The 24,492-nt window shown below is 39.8% G+C and overlaps 2 protein-coding genes across 2 annotated transcripts in view; both read left to right on the top strand.

Annotated features, from left to right (window-relative positions):
* Positions 1–3,287, top strand: part of LOC102214213 (putative cytochrome P450 120) — a 48,872-nt gene extending 45,585 nt beyond the window's left edge. The window contains exon 11 of the mRNA XM_005729255.1: positions 3,015–3,287. Within this exon, the coding sequence (XP_005729312.1) occupies positions 3,015–3,158 (144 nt within the window). The 3' untranslated portion in view covers positions 3,159–3,287. The remainder of the gene's footprint in view (positions 1–3,014) is intronic.
* A 637-nt stretch (positions 3,288–3,924) lies between these two features.
* On the top strand, positions 3,925–13,810 carry dusp4 (dual specificity phosphatase 4). The gene is made up of 4 exons (XM_005729256.1): positions 3,925–4,558; positions 5,833–5,960; positions 7,685–7,904; positions 11,229–13,810. Exons 1-4 carry the CDS (start codon positions 4,189–4,191, stop codon positions 11,615–11,617), a joined length of 1,107 nt encoding a protein of 368 aa, XP_005729313.1. The 5' UTR covers positions 3,925–4,188; the 3' UTR covers positions 11,618–13,810.
* The last annotated feature ends 10,682 nt before the right edge of the window (positions 13,811–24,492 follow it).

Consider the following 24,492-nt stretch of genomic DNA (forward strand, 5'->3'; position numbering starts at 1 on the left):
TGTGTGTGTGTGTGTGTGTGTGTGTGTGTGTGTGTGTTGTTTTATTATAGTATGCTGGTGTTTAAGTTATCTCATATCTTGGACTTTGTATTCTATATATGGGGAAATTCAGCACACTCTCATCGATGGCTGACTACTCATAGCATGCATGTACATGCAATAAAAAAATGTAATCTCAAAATAGCGACACTTTTAAATCACTCGATACGTCGCACAATATTGTTTGGGCACAAAGTCAGAGAAAAACAAGCCATGGTGCAAGTCACAACAAATTTGGTGATAGTGATTCTAGTGTAGGAAAGACTACAGGCGGACATGTACAATCCCACAAGCCTTTTTCATTTCTGCTGTTGTTGTAAATTGAGTTCTAGCTGCTTGGTTGCGCACCCGTCATGTTAGGTCCAGAGTTCTTTGTCTGCTAGCTTTGTGTTAGCGTCATAGATTGTGTATAAAAGTGGTTAGCATGCTAGGTTCACAGATATTTGGAAAGCTTTGTGTCGTTTTTGTTTCCAGACAGAGCGTTTTTTTTTTTTTGTCCATTCATGCAATTAATTACACTGCTCACAAATTTGCTAAAAATGTGCTAGTTCTTCTGGATTTCAAATATGTGTCAATTACAATAACTGATTTCCAAGATATTTACATTCTACACCTGTGTATGGTCGCTCGATATGATAACATTTCACCTGTAGTGTGGAGTTTCATCAGTTACCCTGAATACTATGACATGTAGATATGTTGGTTTCATCACTTAGCTGCATGTCTGTCTGTGCGAGTCTCCACAACCAAACCAAAGAACTTTTGGTCTCAGGATGTACATGGTAGCTTAAAATGAAAACTTGAACCAACCGTGAACTTTAAGCATCATTTTGAATTTCGGTGATAATTATTAAACACCAAAACGTTTTGCTACGAGACTAGAATTGCTCACAACTTTCTGAATGATCTGCACTATAACACAAATGCTTTTGTGTATTTTACAGATACATAGTGGCCTTTGACATTTGGATATTTGACTCCTCAGTGACAAAATGCTTGCTGCACACATAGACAGACTCTGTAAATCTTAGATTCCACAATTTTCCTACTCTTTTTTCCTCTAATGTCACAGGTCTTATTGCCATTATCCACTTGTTTGTTCTGAAACACTCAGTTATTTCATTCTTATGTAAACTCTTTTCTGTGTTCCTTCATTTTCTGGTCTCTACATTCCAGTTTATTATATCACACAGAATTGACAAGGAAAGACCATGAGTAATTTTCCAGAACCTAAACTGTCACTAAAGAAGGAATCAGTGTTTTGCTCAAAGGCACTTTGATATCCAGGCATAAGGAGCTGGGCCTGTGAGAGGCGACCTTTTTTGTGCCTTGTTCTTATATGCTGTTGTAATCTTGCTATCAGTCAACAGTATACTTGTGCTGTGTATGTGAATATATAATTTACACTGACATTTATTATTATTGCATTGTTGTTACTTTCATTAGTGCACAATTAAAAACAAGGGTAAATAAATAACCCTTTGGTTGCCTCTGCTGCATTCACAGCCCTGTTGTCCTCCTGAGCTTATTCACAAGGAGAGCTTGTGAATAAGCAAAAATTAAACGTGGAATGGGCAGAGTCAGATGTGTGAGATGGAAACGGAGTAAACAGAAGCGGGAGATATCCTCCCTCTTTGTGTTTCTGTCTCTCTCCCGTCTGCTGTATTGACAGATGACGGCATGCCAGCGAGGGATGTGATGTGAGGGGATGAATGGGTGGACATGAGAGCGCAATGGGAGGGAGGGGAGGATGACATCAGCACAGAACTGATTTCCGGCCAATCCCCTCGCAGCCCCCCTGGCTTCTGTCTCCGCCTTCCCACACCTCTCCCTTGTTGCTACGGCAGCAGCACCATCCCGTCTGTTGGAGGCATTGTTTAGGCTTGATAGTAATGTGCGGTGTTGTGCGTGTGTGTCTGTGTTTATATGGGATGCCAGAGGCTGCAGTCCAGCACAAGTAGACACCTCTTCTTTTGTTCTTCTACCTCCCGCCCTCCTCCTCCTCTTCCTCACCTTCTCCGTTTTCCTTCCCACCCTGCCTTTCTTTGTGTCGGCTTCCATCTCACCTTCTGTCAACTCTCCGGCTCACAGTCACAGTCCTTTCATTCATTTTTTTCCTGCTGTTTGCCCATTGCAGTCCATACACATACGCTAAACATGGTGTTCCAACTCTCGGTTTCTTTTTATATATAAAATGGGCAAATCAGATGTAAAGTATCAAGTCTGATAAGGTGACAAATAAAGAGGAAAAACCTTGGTAGACAATTGGCAAACAATGACGTTTGTCACAATTTTACATCAGATGGCCTTCCTCGTGCAACCCCAAAGGGATTTCTGTCTTCTCCTGGAATCAAACCAAGGATATATCCCTTGTCAGGTGAATACTAAAGAGCAACTACAGCAAATACCAGGAGTGAGAATGACCTTATTCTATCATATAATCACTACAGAAATAATGAGTGAGGCCTGAAGTCCATTTGTCTTAATTATTTGCTTCCTGTCATCCATCTTTAAAGGCACAGTTTTGGGATTTTCCAACATCACCCAGTGAGGCAATTACAGATCTTCCTCTATTCTTCCTCTTGTACTAAAAAAGGGAGTCGTGTTCAGCTGCATTGTGGGAAATGTGGGCATCAGTTTATGGATAAAAGTCAGCCTTTGCTCCATCACTGCCTATACCTTTCTGTCTCTTGAGGAAGTTGCCATAGTACCAAATTGCTATGGTACTGCACCGAGACAGCCTCATTTTTTTTAACAAGCAGTATAGCAGTAAGGATATTTCAAGGGTTTGTTCAACTTTACCATCAGATTTTACTTATAGTGAACACATGAAGTCATGAAAATGAAAGAGACAGCCTCCACAACATAGATCCAAACACTCACGGGAACTCAAACATATTATTTTCTCCCACAGCAGCCCACCCATAAAAGTGTTAAACATTTTTCCCTGCTGTCTGTTTGTTTGTCTCTTTCAGATGTCTTCTCTCCACCTGTTTGTGTCAGGGTGTCTGCATTTTCCTCCTGTCATCCGCCGCCGTGCTGCTCTCTTTCCTCTCGTTACCATGGAAATGAGATCAACATGCAAATACCTGAGCACGCTCGCCAAGGCTGCGCGATAGAAGATGCAAATTGCATCCGCTTGTAGGATTACACACACCCACACACACAGATGCACACCCAGACGTATGCACACGCACACACGGACCCTTGTACGTAAGCGCACACCCACCTGCAGTCCACCAGCAGCATTTCTAACACTGAGCCTTGAATGATATGAAACTGAGCTAAGCTGAGCTACATATGCAGTCAGTTGAATTCCAACACATGCGAAAACCTGAAATTTCGATTAATTTATTTTATGACCTTAAACTTGTAGACTGAATATAATACAGTTTATAGTAGCCTACATTTGTGATGACAAATGATATCCTTTACAAATTATGAGTCTTATTTGGTTCATTTGATTATGAAAAAAAAATCATTTGTAAGTTTAAACTGTAAAATATCAGTAAGATATAAAAAAATATAGTTCAAATTTACTTCTATAACACTTACATTTATTTGCACTGCTTTGCTTACTTTGACACGGACTTTTAAAATATCTTTAATTTCCTATTTATTTATTTTTTATCTAAAAAATGATCCTTAAGTTATGAAGAAGAGCTTGTTATGGTATGAAGCCAAACTCTCCTGCGCTTAATCTTCGGTCCCATGGCCTCTCGTTTCATTGATGTGTGTGTGTGTTTGTGTGTTTTTTTTATGAATGAACGGTAGAGGAGGAAAGGGCACGGGAAACTGGACGCGTTGCGATAGGCTGCTGGTTGGTTGACGTCACCTCCGCCGTGACGCGATGCACCCATTCATAAAAACAGGAAAAAAGAGAAAGAGTCCTGTGGAGAAAATACTCGGAGAGGCAGAGAGGAGAAAGAGACAGAAGTGACCGGACTGAGCTTAAGAAGTAGTGCGGTTACAACGATGATGATAATGATCATGACGGTGTTTATGCGCAGATAGAGGAGAAGCGCAAGGGGAATCCACCGCCTTCTCCGGGTTCCGAGGGGTCCGGTGATCGTGAGGGGGCTTAGAAAGAGCGAGAGAGGAGATTTAACGACCGTGAAGCACAGCCTAACAGCCCGAAACGACGTGCCAATGGAGGAGCTATACGAGATGGACTGCACGGTGCTGAAGCGGCTCCTGAAGGAGGACAGTGCCAAGTGCCTGCTGCTGGACTGCCGCTCTTTCCTCGCGTTCAGCGCGGGGCACATACGGGGCGCCGTCAACGCCCGCTGCAACACCATCGTCCGCCGCAGGGCGAAGGGCTCCGTGCTGAGCCTGGACCAGATCCTGGCCGGGGACGAGGAGGTCCGAGTCCGCCTGCGTTCCGGGATGTACTCCGCCGCAGTGCTGTACGACGAGAGGACGCCGGACTCGGAAACGGTGAAGGAGGACAGCACCTTGACGCTGGTGCTCCACGCGCTGTGCAGGGACGCCTCCGACACGCGCATATACCTGCTCAAAGGTAAATTATGTCGTTTACTCTTTAATCCTAGCCGCCTGTGATGTGTAGCAGCGCCAGTTACATCAAAAAGTTTAATGACTGACATTAATTATTTCAATTAGAGCAGTAAATGTAATGTAACTGATGAATGGCTGGGTATAATTATAATAACTGATACATGTGTAAGCAGTAGGCATTATGCTTAGCAATAAATTCTATTTTTTTAACAATTGATTTTTAAAAAACAGTAAAATAAGATAAGAATTGGAATATATGTACTGACATCCATTAATAATAATAATGACCACATTTTAATGAATTGCTATTTTCCAGTGGCTAACCTACAATCCTCTCTAGGCCACCAGATATTTTATTTTTCACCAGTTCTTAGAGATATTGGATATTTAAAAATTTTATGTGTGTAACTATTTGTTATTCAATAAACTAGAAATATCCTGCTCAGTGTGTTCTCCCTTCAAATGCACTGGTGTATAATTTTTTTTAAACAACACACACTCTCACTCACTCATTCACATCTACACACATTCACACACAGACCAATGGCTGTGAGCTGAGTGAATGAGGTAATGCTGATGCGTAGAAGCCACATCAAACCGGAGGGACTTACAGGACACACACATAATCTTTTTACACAGAGTCCGCTTCGGGTAAATCACCCACAGGAAGCAGCGAAATATTAAAATCAGCAGTTGATTTACACACCCTATATATAGACTGCTGAAAAATCTCGAGGCTGTTGCAAGCTGTGGCGTATTCCTTTTTTCACTCTTTCTTTTTTTGTGCATCCTCTTGATGCTGATGCCTCGAAGAACATAAATGTATGCTTGCAGATTGTAAATCTGACACATTTCAGTTGATCTGATTTGATCCTTGAGGTGCAGAGAGCGACATACTGCCTACACATATATGAAAAAAACAAAACTGATGAAACTGTTTTCAAATCCACAGCAAGCAGACACAGGACAGCCCGTCAGGGGTTTAATAGACTTTGCGTCAAGCTACCTGAATGCAGACTAGAAATCCTGTTGTAGATTGTGCTGCGATGTGAATGCAGGCTTCTTTTGTCCTCATATGTGCATCTGTGGTGTGTTTTGAGAAGTAAACAACCCCCCACCCCCACCCCTAAAAAAGGAAGCTGGTATTTCTGTAATATTTTCCCGTGGTACTCATTCTTGCATGTTTTGCGTGCTATTTTGCACCACTTATTAATGTCCTACAGCAAAGCACTGCATATGTGATTGTGACATGTATTTTGTTGTTTTTGTGTGTTATAGGGGGATATGACAAATTTTTCACAGAGTATCCAGAGTTTTGTTTAAAGGCCAAGACCTTACCGTCCCTCACCAGCCAGTCGAGCATCGACTCTGCCTGCTCGTCGTGTGGAACGCCGCACAATGACCAGGTAAAATGCAACGCGACACAGAAAAAGTGTTAAACGCACCTCACCTTTAAAATAACATCTGCCTGTAATAACATGATTAACATCCGCCAGTGTCAGACTGATGGAAGTCCTCTCTGTGCTGCAAGTAGTGTGCATGTTAATGTGTTGCAGCATTCAGTTTATAAAAACATGCAAAAGAAAACGTCCTTTTTTATGTATCACACTGACACAGAGCACCCTGACAGTTATTTGCTTTGCTCAGGGGCAAGTCAGCTGCCATTCTGACTGCCAGAAAACAACACAAGACAAAATAATAATTATGAACACATTTAAATAACAAGAAGATATTCAATTTATAAGTCTTTTGGTGCATAATAACACGCTGGCCTGGATGTCATAGATGGGCATTGATTCACCTCTGTAGCACTTCCTGTGACCTGGTTGGCCTTGTTTTGCTGGTTAGTAAGCTGTTGTTCGAGTCTGCAGAGTTTACGCAACGCTCACAGTCACATGTGGTCAGGGTTTAATTCCCCTGGAACCCACGAGGGGAGCGGCACAGACAAGCCAGCCTCTGTGTGTTTTATAAGAAAAACGTCTGATTGTCTCTGCTCAACCATCAGATGCATTTTTAATTCAAGAAATGCTTCCACTTCCTGCACGAGCAGCAGCGGCAGTATAGATTTAGCGGGCTGCTCGCCACCACCACAAACATCCCCCTCCTCACATTACACCTCTTAGCAGTATCGATCATTTCCTGACGCTGTGTCACTACCGAGTTCGTCAGCAGCACTGGCACAAACAGCCGCAGCTCTTGTCAATAAGCGCCGGTATAGACTGCTGATCAGCTGACCTTTCAGATCCAGTAAAAGGGGAAACGGCACGTCAGCTCTTACTTTAACATGTCCTCTGAGATGTGGCTGAGCAGTGACATAATCTGGCTCTAAACTGGGAATATACGTGTTATTAAATGTGCGATATGCGTGCATGTAACTTGCACCAGTGCAGTGTCAATCACAGCGAAATTGCCTGTTTTCCTTGAACGATTTTTTCGTGTGCTTACAGAATCACATTCTGTGAAAATGCTGTCGCGGAGGATGTTTTTCCCCAGTAGAGCTTCTGAAAGAAGGTTTTCCATATGCTGATACAATAAAGACGCACAGATATTCACGCTGAATACGGTGGTTTTGTGCTCATAATTATAAGCCAGTCGATGAGACGCTCAGCTCCAACAGTAAACTCTGTCTCCAGATGTGAAAATATAAATCAGCTGAAGAGAGAAAGTGACAAACTAAATGGCCCATATCAAATGAGTTTCGCATTATTCACACAGATATTAAGCTGAGAAGCATGGCTAATGTGATTAACAAAATATTTAAGGGCGGTCACGCTTATACTGAAGTCATCTGGTATCTGGCCTCTGCGACTTACCGAGACAATGAATTCTTTGTCTTGCCATGCACACTGGCTTTCACCTAAGGACAATTCTCCAGTGTAGCTCCACATGCTGCTCGGGTCAGGAAATGTTCCTACAAGCTGCCTCATAACAGTAAATCTTTGCCTTTACTGCTGATTATTAAAATATAATAATAAATGATGGCCCTATCCAGGGTGTACCCCGCTTCTCGCCCTAGAACAGCTGGGATAGGCTCCAGCACCCTCCTGCGACCCTGAATTGAATAAGCGGAAGAAAACGCATGGATGGATGGATAATAAATGATCAACTTGCCGTTGTCCTTTTTTCCCAGGGTGGCCCGGTTGAGATCCTCCCCTTCCTTTACCTTGGCAGCGCCCTTCACGCCTCGAAGAAGGAGGTTTTGGATAGTATAGGGATCTCTGCCTTGCTGAACGTGTCAGCTGACTGTCCCAACCACTTCGAGGGGGCTTACCAGTACAAATGTATCCCTGTGGAGGACAACCACAAGGAAGAAATCAGCTCCTGGTTCCTGGAGGCTATCGAGTTCATAGGTCAGTGTGTAAGTGTGTCGTATGCATGAGAAGAGTTTTGTTTATTTTGGGTGAATATTTTGAGTTTTTGCAGTGTTTGCTGATACACGTTAAAGATTTGTTCTCATTATTGATTAATGCACTTATTATTTTTCTGATAATGTGTCTAAAGCTATAGGAAAAAACTAATAGAACATCAGAATAGTTGCAGGTCAACATATTACATGTCTACTTTAAGTAGACTGAGCTGGCATTTTTAACCAGTATGCCTCCTCCATCGAGCAGCGTGGGTTGGACTGCGATGTTCCTTCTTTCTTTGTGGATTCAGTAGTTTCGAGTATCCGGAAAATGGTGGCTTTTCACTGTTCATGCTGATGCAGTTCTCCTTTCCTCTTTATCTAAAACATCACTTCTTGTCTAGAGTTTGAGAATTTTTTCCCATAAAGGAGCTTTTATTTGTTCAGAGACCTGTCATGGAAAAGCTTTTAAGCTCCAGCGATGATGATGATGATGACAATTCAGACATTTATTCATGGGACTCTGTCACCAATTGTTATTTCCAGGTTAATCGTATACATCTCAGCAGACACTGCAGAAGCACTGAGAGATAAGACAGATTATTTGGAATGATGAAATATTACCATCAGTAATTTCTCTGCGCCATAATCTTATTTTGTGTGTGTGTGTGTGTGTGTGTGTGTGTGTTCTAGGCGAGTCTAAGCTTTGCTTTTCCTTGGAATATCCATGCTGTGCATAAGGCACGGTGTGTGTGATTTCTGTGTTGTGAGCGTGTGTTTGTGTAGGTGCTGGTATGCGTCATAGTTAGATGCTGTGGGACCAGAGTCGAGTCTGACTCATCCAGTGTTACTGAGTGAACAGGCACTGTGGTGGAGTTACCTGAAGTCTGTCTGTGTGTGAATAACTGAGGGAGAAAAATTACAGATATTTGATGTGAGAGATCAGGAAGCTGGTTGTTAGCAATCAGGCAATCTATGCATTTAAAGAAAGGCCAGTAAACATCTGATGTTGTGTAATTCTGCTCATGTGCCCAAGAGGTTGTGGAGTGAGAACTCAGGACAACACATTACATAAATTCACTCTGTTTTCTTCTCATACTGTGCATCTGACTTCCTGGAGGTAGCCCTACACATTATACAAGAATTAACACGATGTCCCACTATTCACACTAACTGAGGCTTTAGGGGAGAGGAGAAACTGTAAATGCTTGGCTTAAATTGTTACCTAAATCTGGTTATTCTCCTTAATGGAGTAATGGCATGCATCTAAACATACTTCAAGAAGTAGAAGCAGAAATAGGTTGGGGGAGGAAGTGTGAAAGAAAGGCTGATGACTCAAATTTTGCACTTGTGCGTGTCAGTAAAATGTGATTCGCTGCTTTCTCACTTTGAGGTTAGTTATCGGTTTGACTGTGCTGCGAGGAGAAGGCGTTAAAGTGTGGAGGACAGGAAATGAAAACAGGCAAAGCCTCACTGTACATCTGCTGTGTTTAAAAATACTTGGTGGCTGTAAACAAAATGTAGATTCATGTGACACTTTGTTCACAGTGTATGTACTAAGTGATGATTGGTGACTGATAGTTATTTCATTTTCTTCATTATAAATCATGAATAAAATATTTTTTTCTAATCAGTTGATAATAATTCAGCTTACAAAAAAGCACAACATGTCATAATTTCCTCTTCTGTGTTGTTTAAAACCAAAATATATTGTTTTTACAGTAATGAGAGAGAAAAAAATGTGTATTTGAGAATTGGAGACCTTTTGATTTTTGCAATTTTTCTTTAAAAAATTATTAAAATATCAAATTGTTGCTGATAAACTTTATGTTGAAAGTGCTAATTCTATTCAGAAGGAACTAGTGACATTTCATTTATTTTTAATGTAAAATTAGATTTACATTAGCTCATTGCTAACCAGTCACCTAAATAATAGGATGGAAAGCTCACTCTTAAATAAAGTGCTACAGATTCCACAAACACTTACAACTTAAAATTATAAAAGTGGCATTACAACAGAAACAAGCAAGTTTAGCTATAGATAAAGACAGTGCTGTATTTGGTCATAACTTGGTAACTAACTTTTCCAGATAAATACAGAATTACTATAGAAAATCATGGTTACATTAGTGACAATGTAAGTATTATGTTACATCAAACATGGCATAATGTTAATATGTTATAAAATGTAAATGTAGCTTATTTAAAACTACGTTATTTGACTCTTGAATGCTAATTGGGGCCAGTAAACTAAATATAAAGATGGAAAGCTCAAACTTAAATTAACTACAACAAATTACACAAGCTTAGTGCTCAGAGAAAAATAAAAACAGAACAATCTAGGTATTTGAATTTATAGCAATCCCCCAAAACAAAATAAAACAAAACAAAATAAAAAGTGTGCTACTAAGCTAGCTTGGTGATAGCATGCTAGCATGTGCAGATTACAAAATATTGAAAACATTGTTAACATTTAGTTAGTTTTCCTAAATACCAATTCAATAAAAACAAATCAAACATGACCTCATGCTTACACTAAAAAAGGGTTCAGAGACTGATGCTTCATCTTAGGGTACATGCTTGTTAATTATTTAGGCCTGTATAAACTTACCCAGCAAACATGCCTGAAACTCTGGCATCATATCCCCGGTCAAAACTGACAATGGTAAGACTGTGAAAACTAATTTGTAGAGGAACAGATGTTGACATTATCTCCATGTAGAATAGAGGTCTAAGCAATATTTCTTTACAAAGTGAGACATATTAATCATATTGTGACAATGAAGAAATTAAATCTGCTTTTTTAAAACAATGACTAATCTGGTTAGAACATGATATTGAATAGACAGCCGCATTTTTATTTTTTTTTGTACAAAAAATACAATTTTTAAGCCATTTATATTTCTGTCTAATTTCTGTCTTATTTGAGCATAGTTAAAGTGTCAGACTAATATAAACGTTGCCTCTTTGTCAGCATCACAAACCCAGGGCCATGGCTAGCTCACTAGAAAATAAAGTTGGACCAGAAAGCCTCAAGACAGTAAAAAAAATAATTGTTGAACACATACTTTATCTTAGTAGAAAGCTTACAAGAATATCCAGGGAATTGTCCAACTGTTTGCTGGATGTTTCCAATTCATTCAGTACTTGTTGAGACATTTAACTGGGTCCATAACGGTCATTCTATGAAAACTATGGACATCTTCACAGATTCCATGGCAATCCCTCTCACAGTTGTCAAGACATTTCAGTCTTTTATGTATTCACTTAAAAAATAATCTTTTATTTTTTACTGACCTTGCCGACCCGCTCTCCTCTGTCTTCTCAGATTCAGTACGGGACTCCAGTGGGCGAGTGCTGGTGCACTGTCAAGCAGGCATCTCCCGCTCTGCCACCATCTGCCTGGCCTACCTGATGAAGCGAAAGCGGGTACGTTTGGACGAAGCGTTCGAGTTTGTACGGCGGCGCCGCAGCATCATCTCCCCCAACTTCAGCTTCATGGGCCAACTGCTGCAGTTCGAGTCGCAGCTCCTCGCCACCTCGTGTGCCGCCGAAGCCGCCGCCACGGCAAGCCCGCTGCTCGGACCCAAGACCACGACAACCACCACCTCAACGGCAGCCACGCCCACCTCGCCGTTCATTTTCAACTTCCCAGTTTCTGTTGTGAACCCCGCTTACCTGCACCACAGCCCCATCACGACCTCCCCCGGCTGCTGATAGACAGACAATCCAAGCCTTCCCTCAATACAAAGCGAGCACAGACTGGGGCTGCCGTTGGTAGTATGCTTCAGAGCACGGAGGTGAGAAGCGTCATGGTGCCTGATTCAGAACTCAAAGACTGAAACACTTTTTACAGTTTAAAAACCAGCCAATGCTCCTTTCATGTCATTGACATTTATTTAAATCAACCAAAAATGAACTGGCTTTTGAGTTCAGATGGAGTGTTGGACTGATGTTTACTAAAGATACAAACTCTTCCTTGGAAAACAAAAAAAAACAAAACAATCACGCCGACAGAGGCACACTGACACACAACCCTGACACAGAGAGGCATGAACAGCAGCAAAACTGTCTTTCTCTCTCTTTTTCTGCCCCTCTCTCTACGTCTCTCCCACACACACACACACACACACACACATTCATGACTGCCAACTGAATAAGCTCAGTATGAAGACAGGGTCTGTTGCTATGGAGACGACAGGTCTTTAGGAGAGGAGATGGACACAGGAAGGAAGGAAGAATTTTAAGCACCCGCTCTTCCCCCCTTTGGGTGTCCCTCCTTCTGCCAGACAAAAGAGATAGATGAAAAAAACGAGGGGAGGAGACGGTGATAGAAAGCAGGAGCCTCTTCAGTGACAGGTGCTCTGCCGGCGTTCCGACCGGAGCTTCCTGTCTTTCATACGTCCTCTTCCTCTCCCTGTCTCTCCCCCTCCCCACACCTTCCTCTCCTTTCCTTTTCATCCTTTTATATTGCCCACTCCTTCCATCCTTCTCCTCTCTCATCTCGCCCTCTCCCGTCTGCCCCCACCCCCCTCATCCGCCCTTTATCTTAACACTGGAGAGGCTAAATAAATGTAATAAGATGCCAAATAAATGAATAGGCCAGGGTCTGTGTCAATAGACTGGGGAAACCCCTCTACTGGTCTCATACATACACGCTTTTTGGGACATTTTGTGGCAACATCTTCCAAATTTCCTGGAGTCTCCTTTTAGATCAGAGTGCAGATTTTAGAGCATAGTAGTTTTGGACGACAGACATTTAAAGGGCCATCGTGGTGGTTTTGTACTTTTTTAAACCATCATTTGTCATGAATTTTTTACTACTGATAATGTTCCAAAACATACACAAGACACTGGCTTCGAACCTTCTCAGTATTTTTTTTATAGAGTACTGAAATAAAGCGAACACCGCCTCATATGAGGTATTTTGGGAAGCTGTCGTTTGTTTATATAACAGGCTAAAATGTGCATCATCACCAAATGGTCCTTTGAGATGTTTGTGCCTTGTTCACAAGGGTATCCTATGGATTTGCCAGTGGAGCATTGTTTTCTGTTCACTCTTACGCCGCAGCATCGAAAGAGCAAAACTGTCTCCGTTCATCATTTGCCAGACTCACACAAGCACACACACAAAAACACACAAGTAGATTTATATGTGCAAAAGATTTCCCAATCCACAAAAACACGCAAACATGCTTGAATGGACAACACAATGATGACAATGGGAGAAATGTTAAAGGTAGGACATTAAACCATGGGTGCTTTTTCCACTCACCATTGAAGATCATAAAAAGTAGAATCCAGGTTTTTAAAAAATTACTTATTCGTTTGATTTATTTATATATTTTATAATAAACATAAAATTTACCTCTTTTTTTAAAAAAATTTTGAGCTTTATTATATCACAATTTGAGATAATATTTTATATTATGTTTGCTTCTGACCAGGCTGAGCTCTACACTGTGCCAGACAAGCAAAGGCAAAAAAAAATCCAAATCCAACTACATTCACCAGAAGAAACCAAAAAAAAAAAAGAAAATTTGGTCTGTTTCAAAAGATTGTCGACACTTATCTCTGTAGCACTTTGAAATGATGCAATACTGTATTTGTAATCTTTGACTGATTTGCACGTCATGGCGATGCTCAACTGACTAGACTGTGAAGAGAGAGAAAGAGAGAGAGAAAGAAAACAGCCAATCAGTGAAAAATGCAATACTTTGTACACATCTGTGTAATCCATACACATCTGTCTGTCTGTACGCCTCTCTGTGTTAAGTGTCTCGTCTTGATTGTCTCTGGTCAATGCTGTTCACTCATAATGGCAATATCAATCCTCATATATAAAGCAAAACAAATTTCCTTTGGTTTTATTGTGGAATAAATGATCTGTGCATTTATTTATTACTGAAGCTTCACTGTTGAATAAATAATGTTATTAATTAAAGTTTTGTGGGTTTTTTTAATGATGGGATTAACTACTATAATCTCCAATCTATTAAAGCATACAATTTGCCACTTAGCATTTGTAGCAGCTTATGGTGAAATTTATTATTGGTTTGTGTTTTATATTTTGTAGTTGGTTTTCATTTGTATTTCATTTTGACTTTGACTTGAAAACATGTCCATCAGAGCTTCATAAGGCAAATTGGGATTATAAATTCGACCAAATTAGCAATACTAAAACTGAAAACTAATTAAAAAAAAATTAAAAATAGAGGAAATATATAATTAGTTTTCCCCAAACTGTAGTTTTATAAATATTTTACATGGGTAAAATGCTTTTTCACATCTAGTTTTAGTTTTTAGTTTAGGTTAATTATAACAACCTTACTGTACTTGGCATTTTAGTGTGTTAATTCCCACCCAAAGGTTATACTCCAGAGGGTGCAGGTTGAGAGATTATCTTAGTTAATTAGTGTTCAGAAAAGGCAGAAATTATAATGTAATCTAGGAATTAAGTGGACCGGAACAGGCTTGAGTGGAAAACTTAAAACTTGATTAAAAATAATGGATAAAAAGTAGAAACAGGCATGTAAAAGCAAATTTACAGATGATTTTAAAAAATAGAAAAAAAGGAGCCGTCAAAATATTTTCATGTGTTTGACTGATCTCACATTTGAAGTCAACTTCTGCGTCCTGTCCCGACAGTGTTTAGCTCTGCGATTTCACCACGGCCCTTCACGCTTGTTCAGAGAGGAAACATCAGCAAATTTTGTGTGAAGGATCATTTCTGGTGACGAGAACACAGTTTTGCGATCAAAACGAGCAGTTTTCAGATGAGATTGTAAAGTCCGGCTGTGAACAGTCAAAGAGAATGATCTGAACTCTGATACTAAAAACACAGGAGTTTTTTAATTGCTTATTTTTAAGAGACTTGTTAGCCAAACAGGGAGGGAGAGAGACTTACACACAGAAAATGCCCTGAACAACATATTGACTCATTGGTGTGTTCATGGAGACAGAGCAGTCAGTTTCTTCAGCCTGGGCGTATTGAGACGGTGGGCAGTGGAAGACTTTGGAGGTGGGCTGCCCACCAAATCCGACGTTAGAGATGATCTTTTTCCACTGCCTGGATGGGCAAGACAGCTCATGTTGGTGCCAGGGGGCATATTGAGATTTCCACTAAGAGGTTGAAAGGTGCACAGGGAGATTACTTTGAACATGAGGAACGGTGGAGTCATTTTTGACAAGCATAATTCCTTTAGTACACATATCAAACGAATATGTAGGACTACTTTCCTGCATTTGTGGAATATCTCTAAAATTAGAAAACATCCTGTCTCAGAGTGATGCTAAAAAATCTAGTTCAAGCATTTATTACTTCTAGATTGGACTGGACTTTTATCAGGCTTACCTTTCAGTTAATCCGAAATGCTGCAGCGAGATTACTGACAGGCGCTAGAAAGTGAGAGCATATTTCTCACATGCTGTCTTTTCTTCACTGTTAAATTCAAAATGAAATTGAAAATCCTTCTCCCTACATACAAGGTCTTGAATAACCAGGCTCCATCGTATCATTAAAGACCTCATGGTGCCATATCAGTACTTTCCCACAGCTGGCAAGCGCTTGCTCACAGGGGGTCGTCTGATTATTGGGGTTTTCTCTCTATTATTGCATAAAGCACCTCGACTTGTTGTTGTTATGTGGTGCTATATACATTTAACTGAATGCATAGCTGTTAAATCTAGTAGTAAGTCATTAGTGGACAAATGGTTGCCAGTGGTTACGGCTAAATGACCGAGAAGGTTCAGTGACACTGACTGATTAAGCTAAATGAAAACCATTAAGAGCAAAAGCAAAACGCTTTAAAATGGGCTCAAATGAACACATCTGAACATGAAAGAGGGTGTTGATGAAGGGATTTTTGATTCCAGAGGGCTTTAGATGATGGTCAGATGAAAAAAGTTGGGAAGCACTCTAGAGTATGTAAGAACAGGAATGAATGCATATACACAGGTGTAAGGGCAGCAATGACTTAGCAAAGGGGTGATATCAGTAACTAATTGTCATAAACACATATTGATGACACTGTTGAACCTCTAAACTTGCTTTAAACTATTAGAGTGAGAAAGTGAAAGGGAACCAGAACATTAGTAGGTTCTTGTAAATCTAATGTGATACAGTCCATTGTTACTGCCATGGTGTTTAAATTCTTCTGTTAATGAGACATGATGAGGATCAGTTAAACTCAGATCAAGTTTAGTCAGTAAACTTGTCTAAATGTATAAAAAATGACAGCAATAAATGAGAGCGGCCTGTATTCTTCATTGTTTACCCCTTCACTTGTTCAACTGGTGTGAAAGTGATCTTGCAGTGCCACCTACTGCTGAGAACACTGATTCACACTGACGGGATGCAGTACACTGTGAAAGATTATGAACCAGTGACGGGACACAAACAGGTTATGGAGGTAAAACTGCTGGGACTAGTACCCATCTATACAAAATATATACAATCAGACCTCAAAGGTTAGACATTTAATGGTTCCAATCACTCCACGAAAACCCTGTCAAATAATGCAATTTCCTTTGGACCAATGTTAGGCCTGATACCTGTTGGTCTATAAGCTCGGCCTATAACTTTTTTCAGCTTAACTCAGAAAAGACAGTATCTAATTATTGTCCCTGAGAGCATTACTGCCCAAATCAGACAACGTTTGGGCTTTTTTCCTGTTCACCGAACATAAAAGCTAATGTGCAGAACCCTGGGATTATTTTCAATCAGTCTTTAAGATTTGATCCTCACATCAACCTTCTGACCTGCTCTTGTTTTGTTTTTGCTTTTTTCATGTAAGAAATATAACTAAACTCAGGACCGTTGTCTCAAAAAGCGAACACGCTTGGATTATCGTAGTGGACTGTTTTCCCATCTATCTAAAGCATCTAATTCAGTGGTTCCCAAACTTTTTTTGCTGGCCCCCCCTTTATTTTACAAGAAAAATGTTCGCGCCACCCCCGCGTGCGCACGCACACACACGCACGCACAAACACATCCTCCAACCACACACACCCTTATTTTTCTCCATTGCGGTTTATTTCACACCTCAAAACATTTAGTAAACAATTAAGCAAATACAAGTAATCTGCAATAAATTACTGGTAGTAAGAAAATAAACTACTAACTCTTTTACGCTACATCCACACCTACACGGCTATTTTTGACAACGCAGCTGTTTCGTCCACACGTGAACAGCGTTTGGAATCACTGAAAACGAGATTTTTTAAAACTCCTTTTTTGCCTTTATGTGTGGACGAGGAATACAGAGTTCATCACGCAACGTCAAAGGTATGTGTCTTTTTTCACGCCGTGCGCCAAGTTGTTGTTGACATTAGATGAATTGCAGAATGGCAGATATTCAGATTAGCAGTATTTTGTCTCTATCTTCAGGTTTTACACGCTTACACATACACACGCAGTTACTGTTCCTCCACTTTGGGAAGGTCTGATCTAATTAATTATCTCTGATCTCCAATCTTTTAACTTATTCTCATAAATCTTCACATATCACCCCACATTCAAAGCTTTTGCACTGGCTGGCTCTCACATTTAGAGTTCAATTTAAAATCTTGGTTTTTACTCTTATGGCCTTAAGGGGTGAAGCTCCCACCTAATGCTCTACCTTATTTACTAAGCTGGGTTCTCAGATACTCAGATAGGGCCCTTCTTATTATTCCATGCAACAGAAGACTGCGGGAGACTGTCCTTTGCAAACCATTTAACCCCTTCTCTCTCTTCATACCCATGGATGCATTTGGGTAATCTTTGTGGTGTTTTGCTCGGTCCATGCATGTCCATTTTGCCTTTGCTGTGCTCTGGCTTTTATTGATAGGCCTACCTCGGTAAAGTGCTTTGTGACTGTTCCTTGTCTTAAAAAGTCCTATAATGAACAAATGTACTTATTTTCTCTTTTTTGGATCACTCCCTGTAAAACCCCAGTGATGGTTGTGCAGGAAAAAGCCCAGTAGTAGTTTAGCAGTTTTTAAAATACTCAGACCAGCCTGTGTGGCACCAGCAACCATGCCACGTTCAGAGTTGCTTAAATTACCTTTTTGACGCTCAGTTTGAACTTCAGCGGGTCCACTTGACCGTGTCTAATTGTCTAAATGAGCTGAGTGGCTGCCATGTGATTAGCTAGTAGCTTGATGTCAGTAGCCCTTGTGTATTTAGATAAGCTAAGAAGCTGTGCTACAAGTATAAAATCCAGCACAAACCATTTGTGTGTTTACCAAAATGCATGGTTTGCTATCACAGTAACAGCTCACCCCTTTGTTTTGTGTTCAGGTACTCTTTTTTTTTATTTTTTTTTATTTACATTTCAAGAGTAATTATTGATTTTAAAACATTTAAAAGTACTCTTATTAACTACACTGTGTGAGCACAGGTGGAAATGGTTTATTTTTAATATTACACAACAGTCTGAGTGCTCTTAAGCTGGTTCCAGTCTGAACCCTGTGTTGGCGTTTTACCTTAACCACAAATGATGATGGAGTATTACATAAATGGTGATTCTCACTGTTATCTGTGTGGGTTACTGGTGATTATTCTTTTTTTCTCGCTATCCTTCCCGAGGAACATTTTCTTGATAAATTGCTGTGCTTACTTATCTACTTACACTGATGCTGCCAAATGATTAAACCCCCCATGGTCGTTTATCTCCTAATACAGAAAACAAGTAAAATCAGTACAGTAAGCGAATTGGAGCTTTCCTAATCTCAGGGAAGAACATACAATTGTATACAGACTGTAAATAAAAGATGATGGTCAGCCACTGGTTTCTGAAGACCGCATGAGGCCTCGAGCTCAACATCTTGGCTGTTGCTGTGTTATTTTGAAACCAGATATGATGAGAAAACATCTGACTGCAAGAAAAAGGGACACTGCACTCTCAGTGACAGTGACTTGACCAGATGAGCTTATCATCTCATCTGGTCTTTAAGTGATGACGTGACGAATCCTGCTTCTGGGCCTAAAGTAGTCTGCGTTTAATATGGCTTTTGTGGTGTTAATATGTTCCTGGGAATCCTCACGTTAACTTTTATAGAGTGGAAAAAAGTTAGCTTGTTTATATTATGCTAACATAGCTGTGTCGCTAGCGGCCACGTAGCACATCATTATATACCAGCTAGCCAAACTTCAGTAACCCTACAAACGTCACTGCTGTTTTGTTTTCTGTCTTCATTTATGTTGGAAGTGATAGAAGAGCTTTAAGTTTGAATTTGTTTCCAAAACCCCGCAGTCAGGACATGCTATATTGTATTTAGATAGAAGCTAGCGAGCTAACTTCCTGCTAATTTCTAACTCCGTTAAATGTCATAAATTCCGTTTTCATGGATGCCTGGATGTTAAACTCAATTGTTACACCTGGTAGAGCAGAACGCTGATCATTTTATTAAAGATGAAAGACTTTAGACAGTTTTTCAACTCTCAGTGATGCCAGAGTGATCATTTGATTTATGGACCTGCAGTGGAGTTTAGGCCCAGACACGGCTAGAGACGGCAGACTTAAAGACCAGATTGTGATCATCAGACATGAAGCTAGCAACTGAGCCCAAACACTCACCAGAAAATTGTTTACTGAGGTCAAAGGTCAAGTGAGAAGTAGGGGTCAATTTAAACAGTCTTCTGTACAACCAGACTGTTTTTGCCCCCTGCTGGCCATTAGAAAAAAATGCATGTGTAAAGCACTTCTGTATTGGCTTTACCTTCTTATTGAGGTTTTCCACACATGTGGTCACTAACAACATACCATTAACTTGGAGGGTGAACCTTCTCCATTTACACTTTTTAAAAAATGTATTGCCACTGATCTAGTACTTATTCTTTTGTCACTGCTGCTATTGGTGTTTTGAATGAGAATGCTGTGTTGTTGATTTTGCATGTTTGTGTCTGTTTGACTTTAGGTAGTGTGTGCATGTTTGCAGCTGGCTGTACTACAAATTGCCTCTTGGGGATAATAACGTTTACCTTGAACTTGACTTTACAACCTCCAGGAACCACTGCCAACCAATCAGGGAATATGTAGTTTTCCCCTGGGACCAATGGTTGTATCACATCTAGTATGGTGGACAACTCCAAAGCAATGTGTGCATGACTTTACACGAGAAACCGCAGTGCCCACATCCACCTTTTATATACAGTCTGTGTTTGGGACTCTGATTTAGTGTTACGTTCATTAAAGCGGGCTGTAAAATGGTGCAGTGGCACATAAGTGTGAAACAAATAATCCAGCTGGGGCTTTAGGGAGGTATACAGTATGCACTTTGAAATTGAAATGTGCATAAATTCCTCTGGGATTTGTAAAGTATTCTGATTCTGAATTATTACCAATGAAACAGCCCTGCAATAAAATGTCAGGTGATCAATAATGTTGATTCAACTTTGTTGTCATTTAAAGGCGTGATAGTTTATGTGGCTGAGTTTTATTGCACTTTCTAGATGTTATCACCTTTGAGCTGATCTATGTATGATAAAAATCATTTACTTTTTCGATACTTTTGACATTGACCTTTATTTATGATGATAGATGTTACGCGAATATTTGGTGATGTCATAGTGATTTTGGCAGCATGTTTTGGATCATTATCCTTTTGGAATATCTCTTTTGTCCTCTGGCATTCAAAGTCCTCTCTTCCTCTCATTTTGCACAATAGCTGCTCACATCCTGTGACTCTCACCTCTGCGATTCAGCATTGGGCCTAAACATTAACTGTGGCAGTCTTGGGGAGGATCACGTCAAAAATGCTGGACCCCATTTGCCAAAAGATTGTGCTTCAGATAGTCACCAGGCTTCTTTTTGTATTAATTTGCAGTTTTTGTGCTGAAGAGCAAGAAAGGTCTATTGTTTGGACTCTGTCCATGGAGGCAGACGCTGAGCAATCTCCTTCACACTGACTGAGCGCCACTCGTAACCGCCGTGCCAAATCTGTGTCCGTCTTTCTGAGCTTGATTATGCAAGTAGTGTCCTGTCTGAAGCAGTAGGACTTCGTTTTTTTTATGTGGAGTCATCCTGCAGACAGATACAGCCCATAGGTTCAAAATGAGGAATTTGTGATGCCATGCCTTTAGGATCCCTCCATGTCAGATCATCACTTTCCCCCTGACTCAGATTTAAGTGACAAAACGGGAGGGGGAAAAAGATACACTTCTTTCATTATTGTAATTTATTTTCTTAAATATGTCTCAAGAAATGAAGGTAGGGCTGTTTTTAAACATTTTTCTAACATCTTTTTAAATAAAAAAAATGAATTGTCCTAGGTCCTTCAAAATGTTTAGAGGTGAATATCTGGTACCCTCAGGATTGTGGCACAGCTGAACATAGAATGATGGATGCTTCAGTTGCCTAAAATATTTGGAGGCCTGCAGAAATCACAATTTTGAAAGAAGGGGTCTGATGTTTCATTTACATCTTCTTGTATACAAGGAAGGTACTTTTTTTTTCTTTCACCCTTTAAAGCTTGACCCATCAAATAAAATGCCATAAAGCCATAAATGCCACGCACTGATAAAATAATAATAAAAAAAGAAATTAAATATTAATTTAAACAAAATCTCGTCTGAAACGATGCATTTACCACTGCAAGGTTCAAAGAGTCCAGATCAGGTGAACAGTTTTACAGACATTGAAGGTTGAAAAGGAAAAAAAAAAGTTACTCCAGGTAGCAAATCCAAAAGAACTTTTTTTTTTTTAAGAAAGTTTCTGACAGTATTGCATCCAGAATATGTGATGGTGTTCTCTCTTTTCACAGTACAAACCTTTGAAATGTATGTGCTTTGTGTAGGAGAAGTTGCAAAATTGTGGTTTCTGCAGAGATCAGACATCCAAATGTTTCGGGGGTTTCATTATTTAATGTTAGCTTGAGCTACACTCCTGAGAGTCCATGTTCAAAGAGCCATAGTACCAAGTATTTACTCCCCAAATTTGAAGGACCTTAACTCAAGTAGTTTTCTGGGTAATGTTGTTGTTGTTGGTTTGGTTTTTTTTGGGGGGGTAAATATGATGAATGTGGATGTGATGAGTCATTTAGCTAATTACCACTTTGAAGCCTGTATTTTTATCAGTATTCTTGTTTTCTTCTTCTTTTCTTGGTGATTTAGAAATGATACAAACTTGATTTAACTTCGAAACATTTGAGATTTAGAGATCGTGCTCAGTTCTGGTGTGTCAGCACTCGACACTTTATTAATGGCAGGTCAGGCCTGTTTTTTTTTTTTTTTGTTCCTTCACGCCTACCTTCATTCTTTGTTTTGGAAACATTCAGAGATTTTGGTCTATAAAGATATGATAGGATCATGAAGTTGCTGCAGATTTGTTAGCTCCACTCCCAGTTTACGTCCAGTCAAGTCTTTTTTTCAAGAAATGAGACAATGAGCTCATTTTGATGAACCTGTGTGAATACAGCCTCAGTTTTCTCTTCTTCGGCTGAGTTGACACTCTGTGTTCCGCCAATATCTTGGGCTCACTTTGGACTCCATAACATTTAAATGTCACAGTAAAAAGCTACAGAATTTTAGGCAAATTCAGCTTTCCTTATGGACAATGCAGCTAGAATGTTACTACACTTGTTCATTGACATGAGAAACAATAAATCCATAGAATCACCAGTCAACATAACTTTTTTTGCCATCCTTATTTAACCACCCTTCCATTCTGGAATAACACACACTTGAGGGGTTGTTTTTGTCTGATTTGTTATTTGCGTTTCTTTTTTGCTGTATATTTGTGTGTCTCTGATATTAAACCATTATGTGATCTTCGCTGAAACTAGATGTAAATGAGCAGTTTTGTTATTATCTGGCATGTTTAATATATATATTTTCATACTAACGTTCATTTGCATGCATTGTTCATGTTAAATTTAGAGAAAAATCAGCACTTAGACCAGTCAATCTAGCAACAACAACAAAGTCGTTTTGTTGCCAAGTTTGAACTTCAGCAGGTCGTCTTGACCATGTCTACATACCTAAATGCACTAAGTTGGTGCCGTGTGATTGACTAATTAGATATTTATGTTACCATGCAGTTTAGTATCTAACTGAACTCAAGATCACAATGAAATAAAAACAAAAGGACACTTTAAATTCTTTTATTAAGGATTTTTCTTCTGTATAGTCATGAAGGAGTTTCTCTGTTCCACATGTTAGCTGGTCAGCAGCACATCTGTACAACCATCTGTACAACAGGAGGTCAAATGTAACAGAATGAAATGATAATGAAACCAGTGGCTTCTGGTAGAAGGCAGCTCAGACAGCTAGACAACACCTGACTGACTGAAGAGACGCTCCCCCCTCCAATCTATTTACAGCAAGGTTGGTCACTGAACAGAGACCAGCTAAAATTAAAATTCAAAAGGTTATGACATAAAAAAAGGAGGGAAAAATAAACTAAAATTTAATCATGAAAGACCCGCTAAAAGGTGCATCTGGATTTAGTTTATTTACATTCCAATTTCAAGCAATGCCCACAGACCTCTGATCATAAATTAACATCTGCCGGCCTTAATGAGGTCAGTACCAAGACAGCAGACAGCGATGCTGCAGTTTTATCTAAAAACTGTGTACTACCGACACTCACTCAAACTTTAATTGAGCTTCTGGTGGAAGTACAAAAAACAGGCTTTACACGAGGGCCTTTCATTTTGTTCCAGCGAAGCAACCTCAATTCTCCACTGAAAACATCTTTTCACTTCAGTTTAATTTCAGGTTTTTTGAAATGTTTTCCTCATTTCTGCTTGAGTCATCTTTTCTTCAATCTCCTCATTCAATTTTTCCCATTTTAGTCATTTCATTTTCATTTTCCCAATTCACAGTTACACAAATAATTCTACTGTGATAACCTACCTACACTATCAATTAGTCAATAAGTCACAACTTGAAAGAGGACACCCAAAAAAGGTTTCATTTGTTATTCTGAGGGTCAGCTACAGTGTGTTTAGTTCAACTGAGTTAATTCAGGCTTGCAAGTCAAAAAATCTGAAATAAAAGTGGCCCTATTGTGCTTATTTTTATTATATTCTTGGACTTTAATAGTGTTACCTCATGTGATTGACAGTTCAAAGTAATTTTATTGATCTTATATTGAGCCTAGGTGTAGCACTTGAGTTCATCCATCATCTAAAACAAGCCAAGCAACCTTTCTTCTGATTGGCAGCCCCTCACTAACAGAAGGTTTATACAGCCAGTGGGTGGAGCTTCTCTGTTCATAACCAAAGCTCTGCGCTCCTACTTGCATATATGTTGACCTCCATTATTCGAAACTTTGCCCATCCAGCACTGTAACAGCATTAAGCACAATAGGACCACTTTAACATTCATTTGTTTTACCCTCAAATTTACCACTAACAGAGGTCAGGAGACATGAACCATCTCTCCTGATTGAGGTGAACTCCATAATGGTCAGAATCACCGTCCCGGTGCTTTCACTCCAACTGTCTCATTAAAGGCATTCGATTTCAAAGACCATCAGCCCTGCTGCGTTTCACCTGACATGACCAGAGGTGAATAAAAGCATACAGCTACATTCATGTGTGGTCCCTCCCCATGATCTATAGGGAATTTAAAGGTTATAAATAAAGACCCGTTAACAGAAAAACAC

This window comes from Pundamilia nyererei, unplaced genomic scaffold (assembly GCF_000239375.1).
Source record: "Pundamilia nyererei isolate P.nyererei 1_Seehausen unplaced genomic scaffold, PunNye1.0 scaffold00032, whole genome shotgun sequence".
NCBI lineage: Eukaryota > Metazoa > Chordata > Actinopteri > Cichliformes > Cichlidae > Pundamilia > Pundamilia nyererei.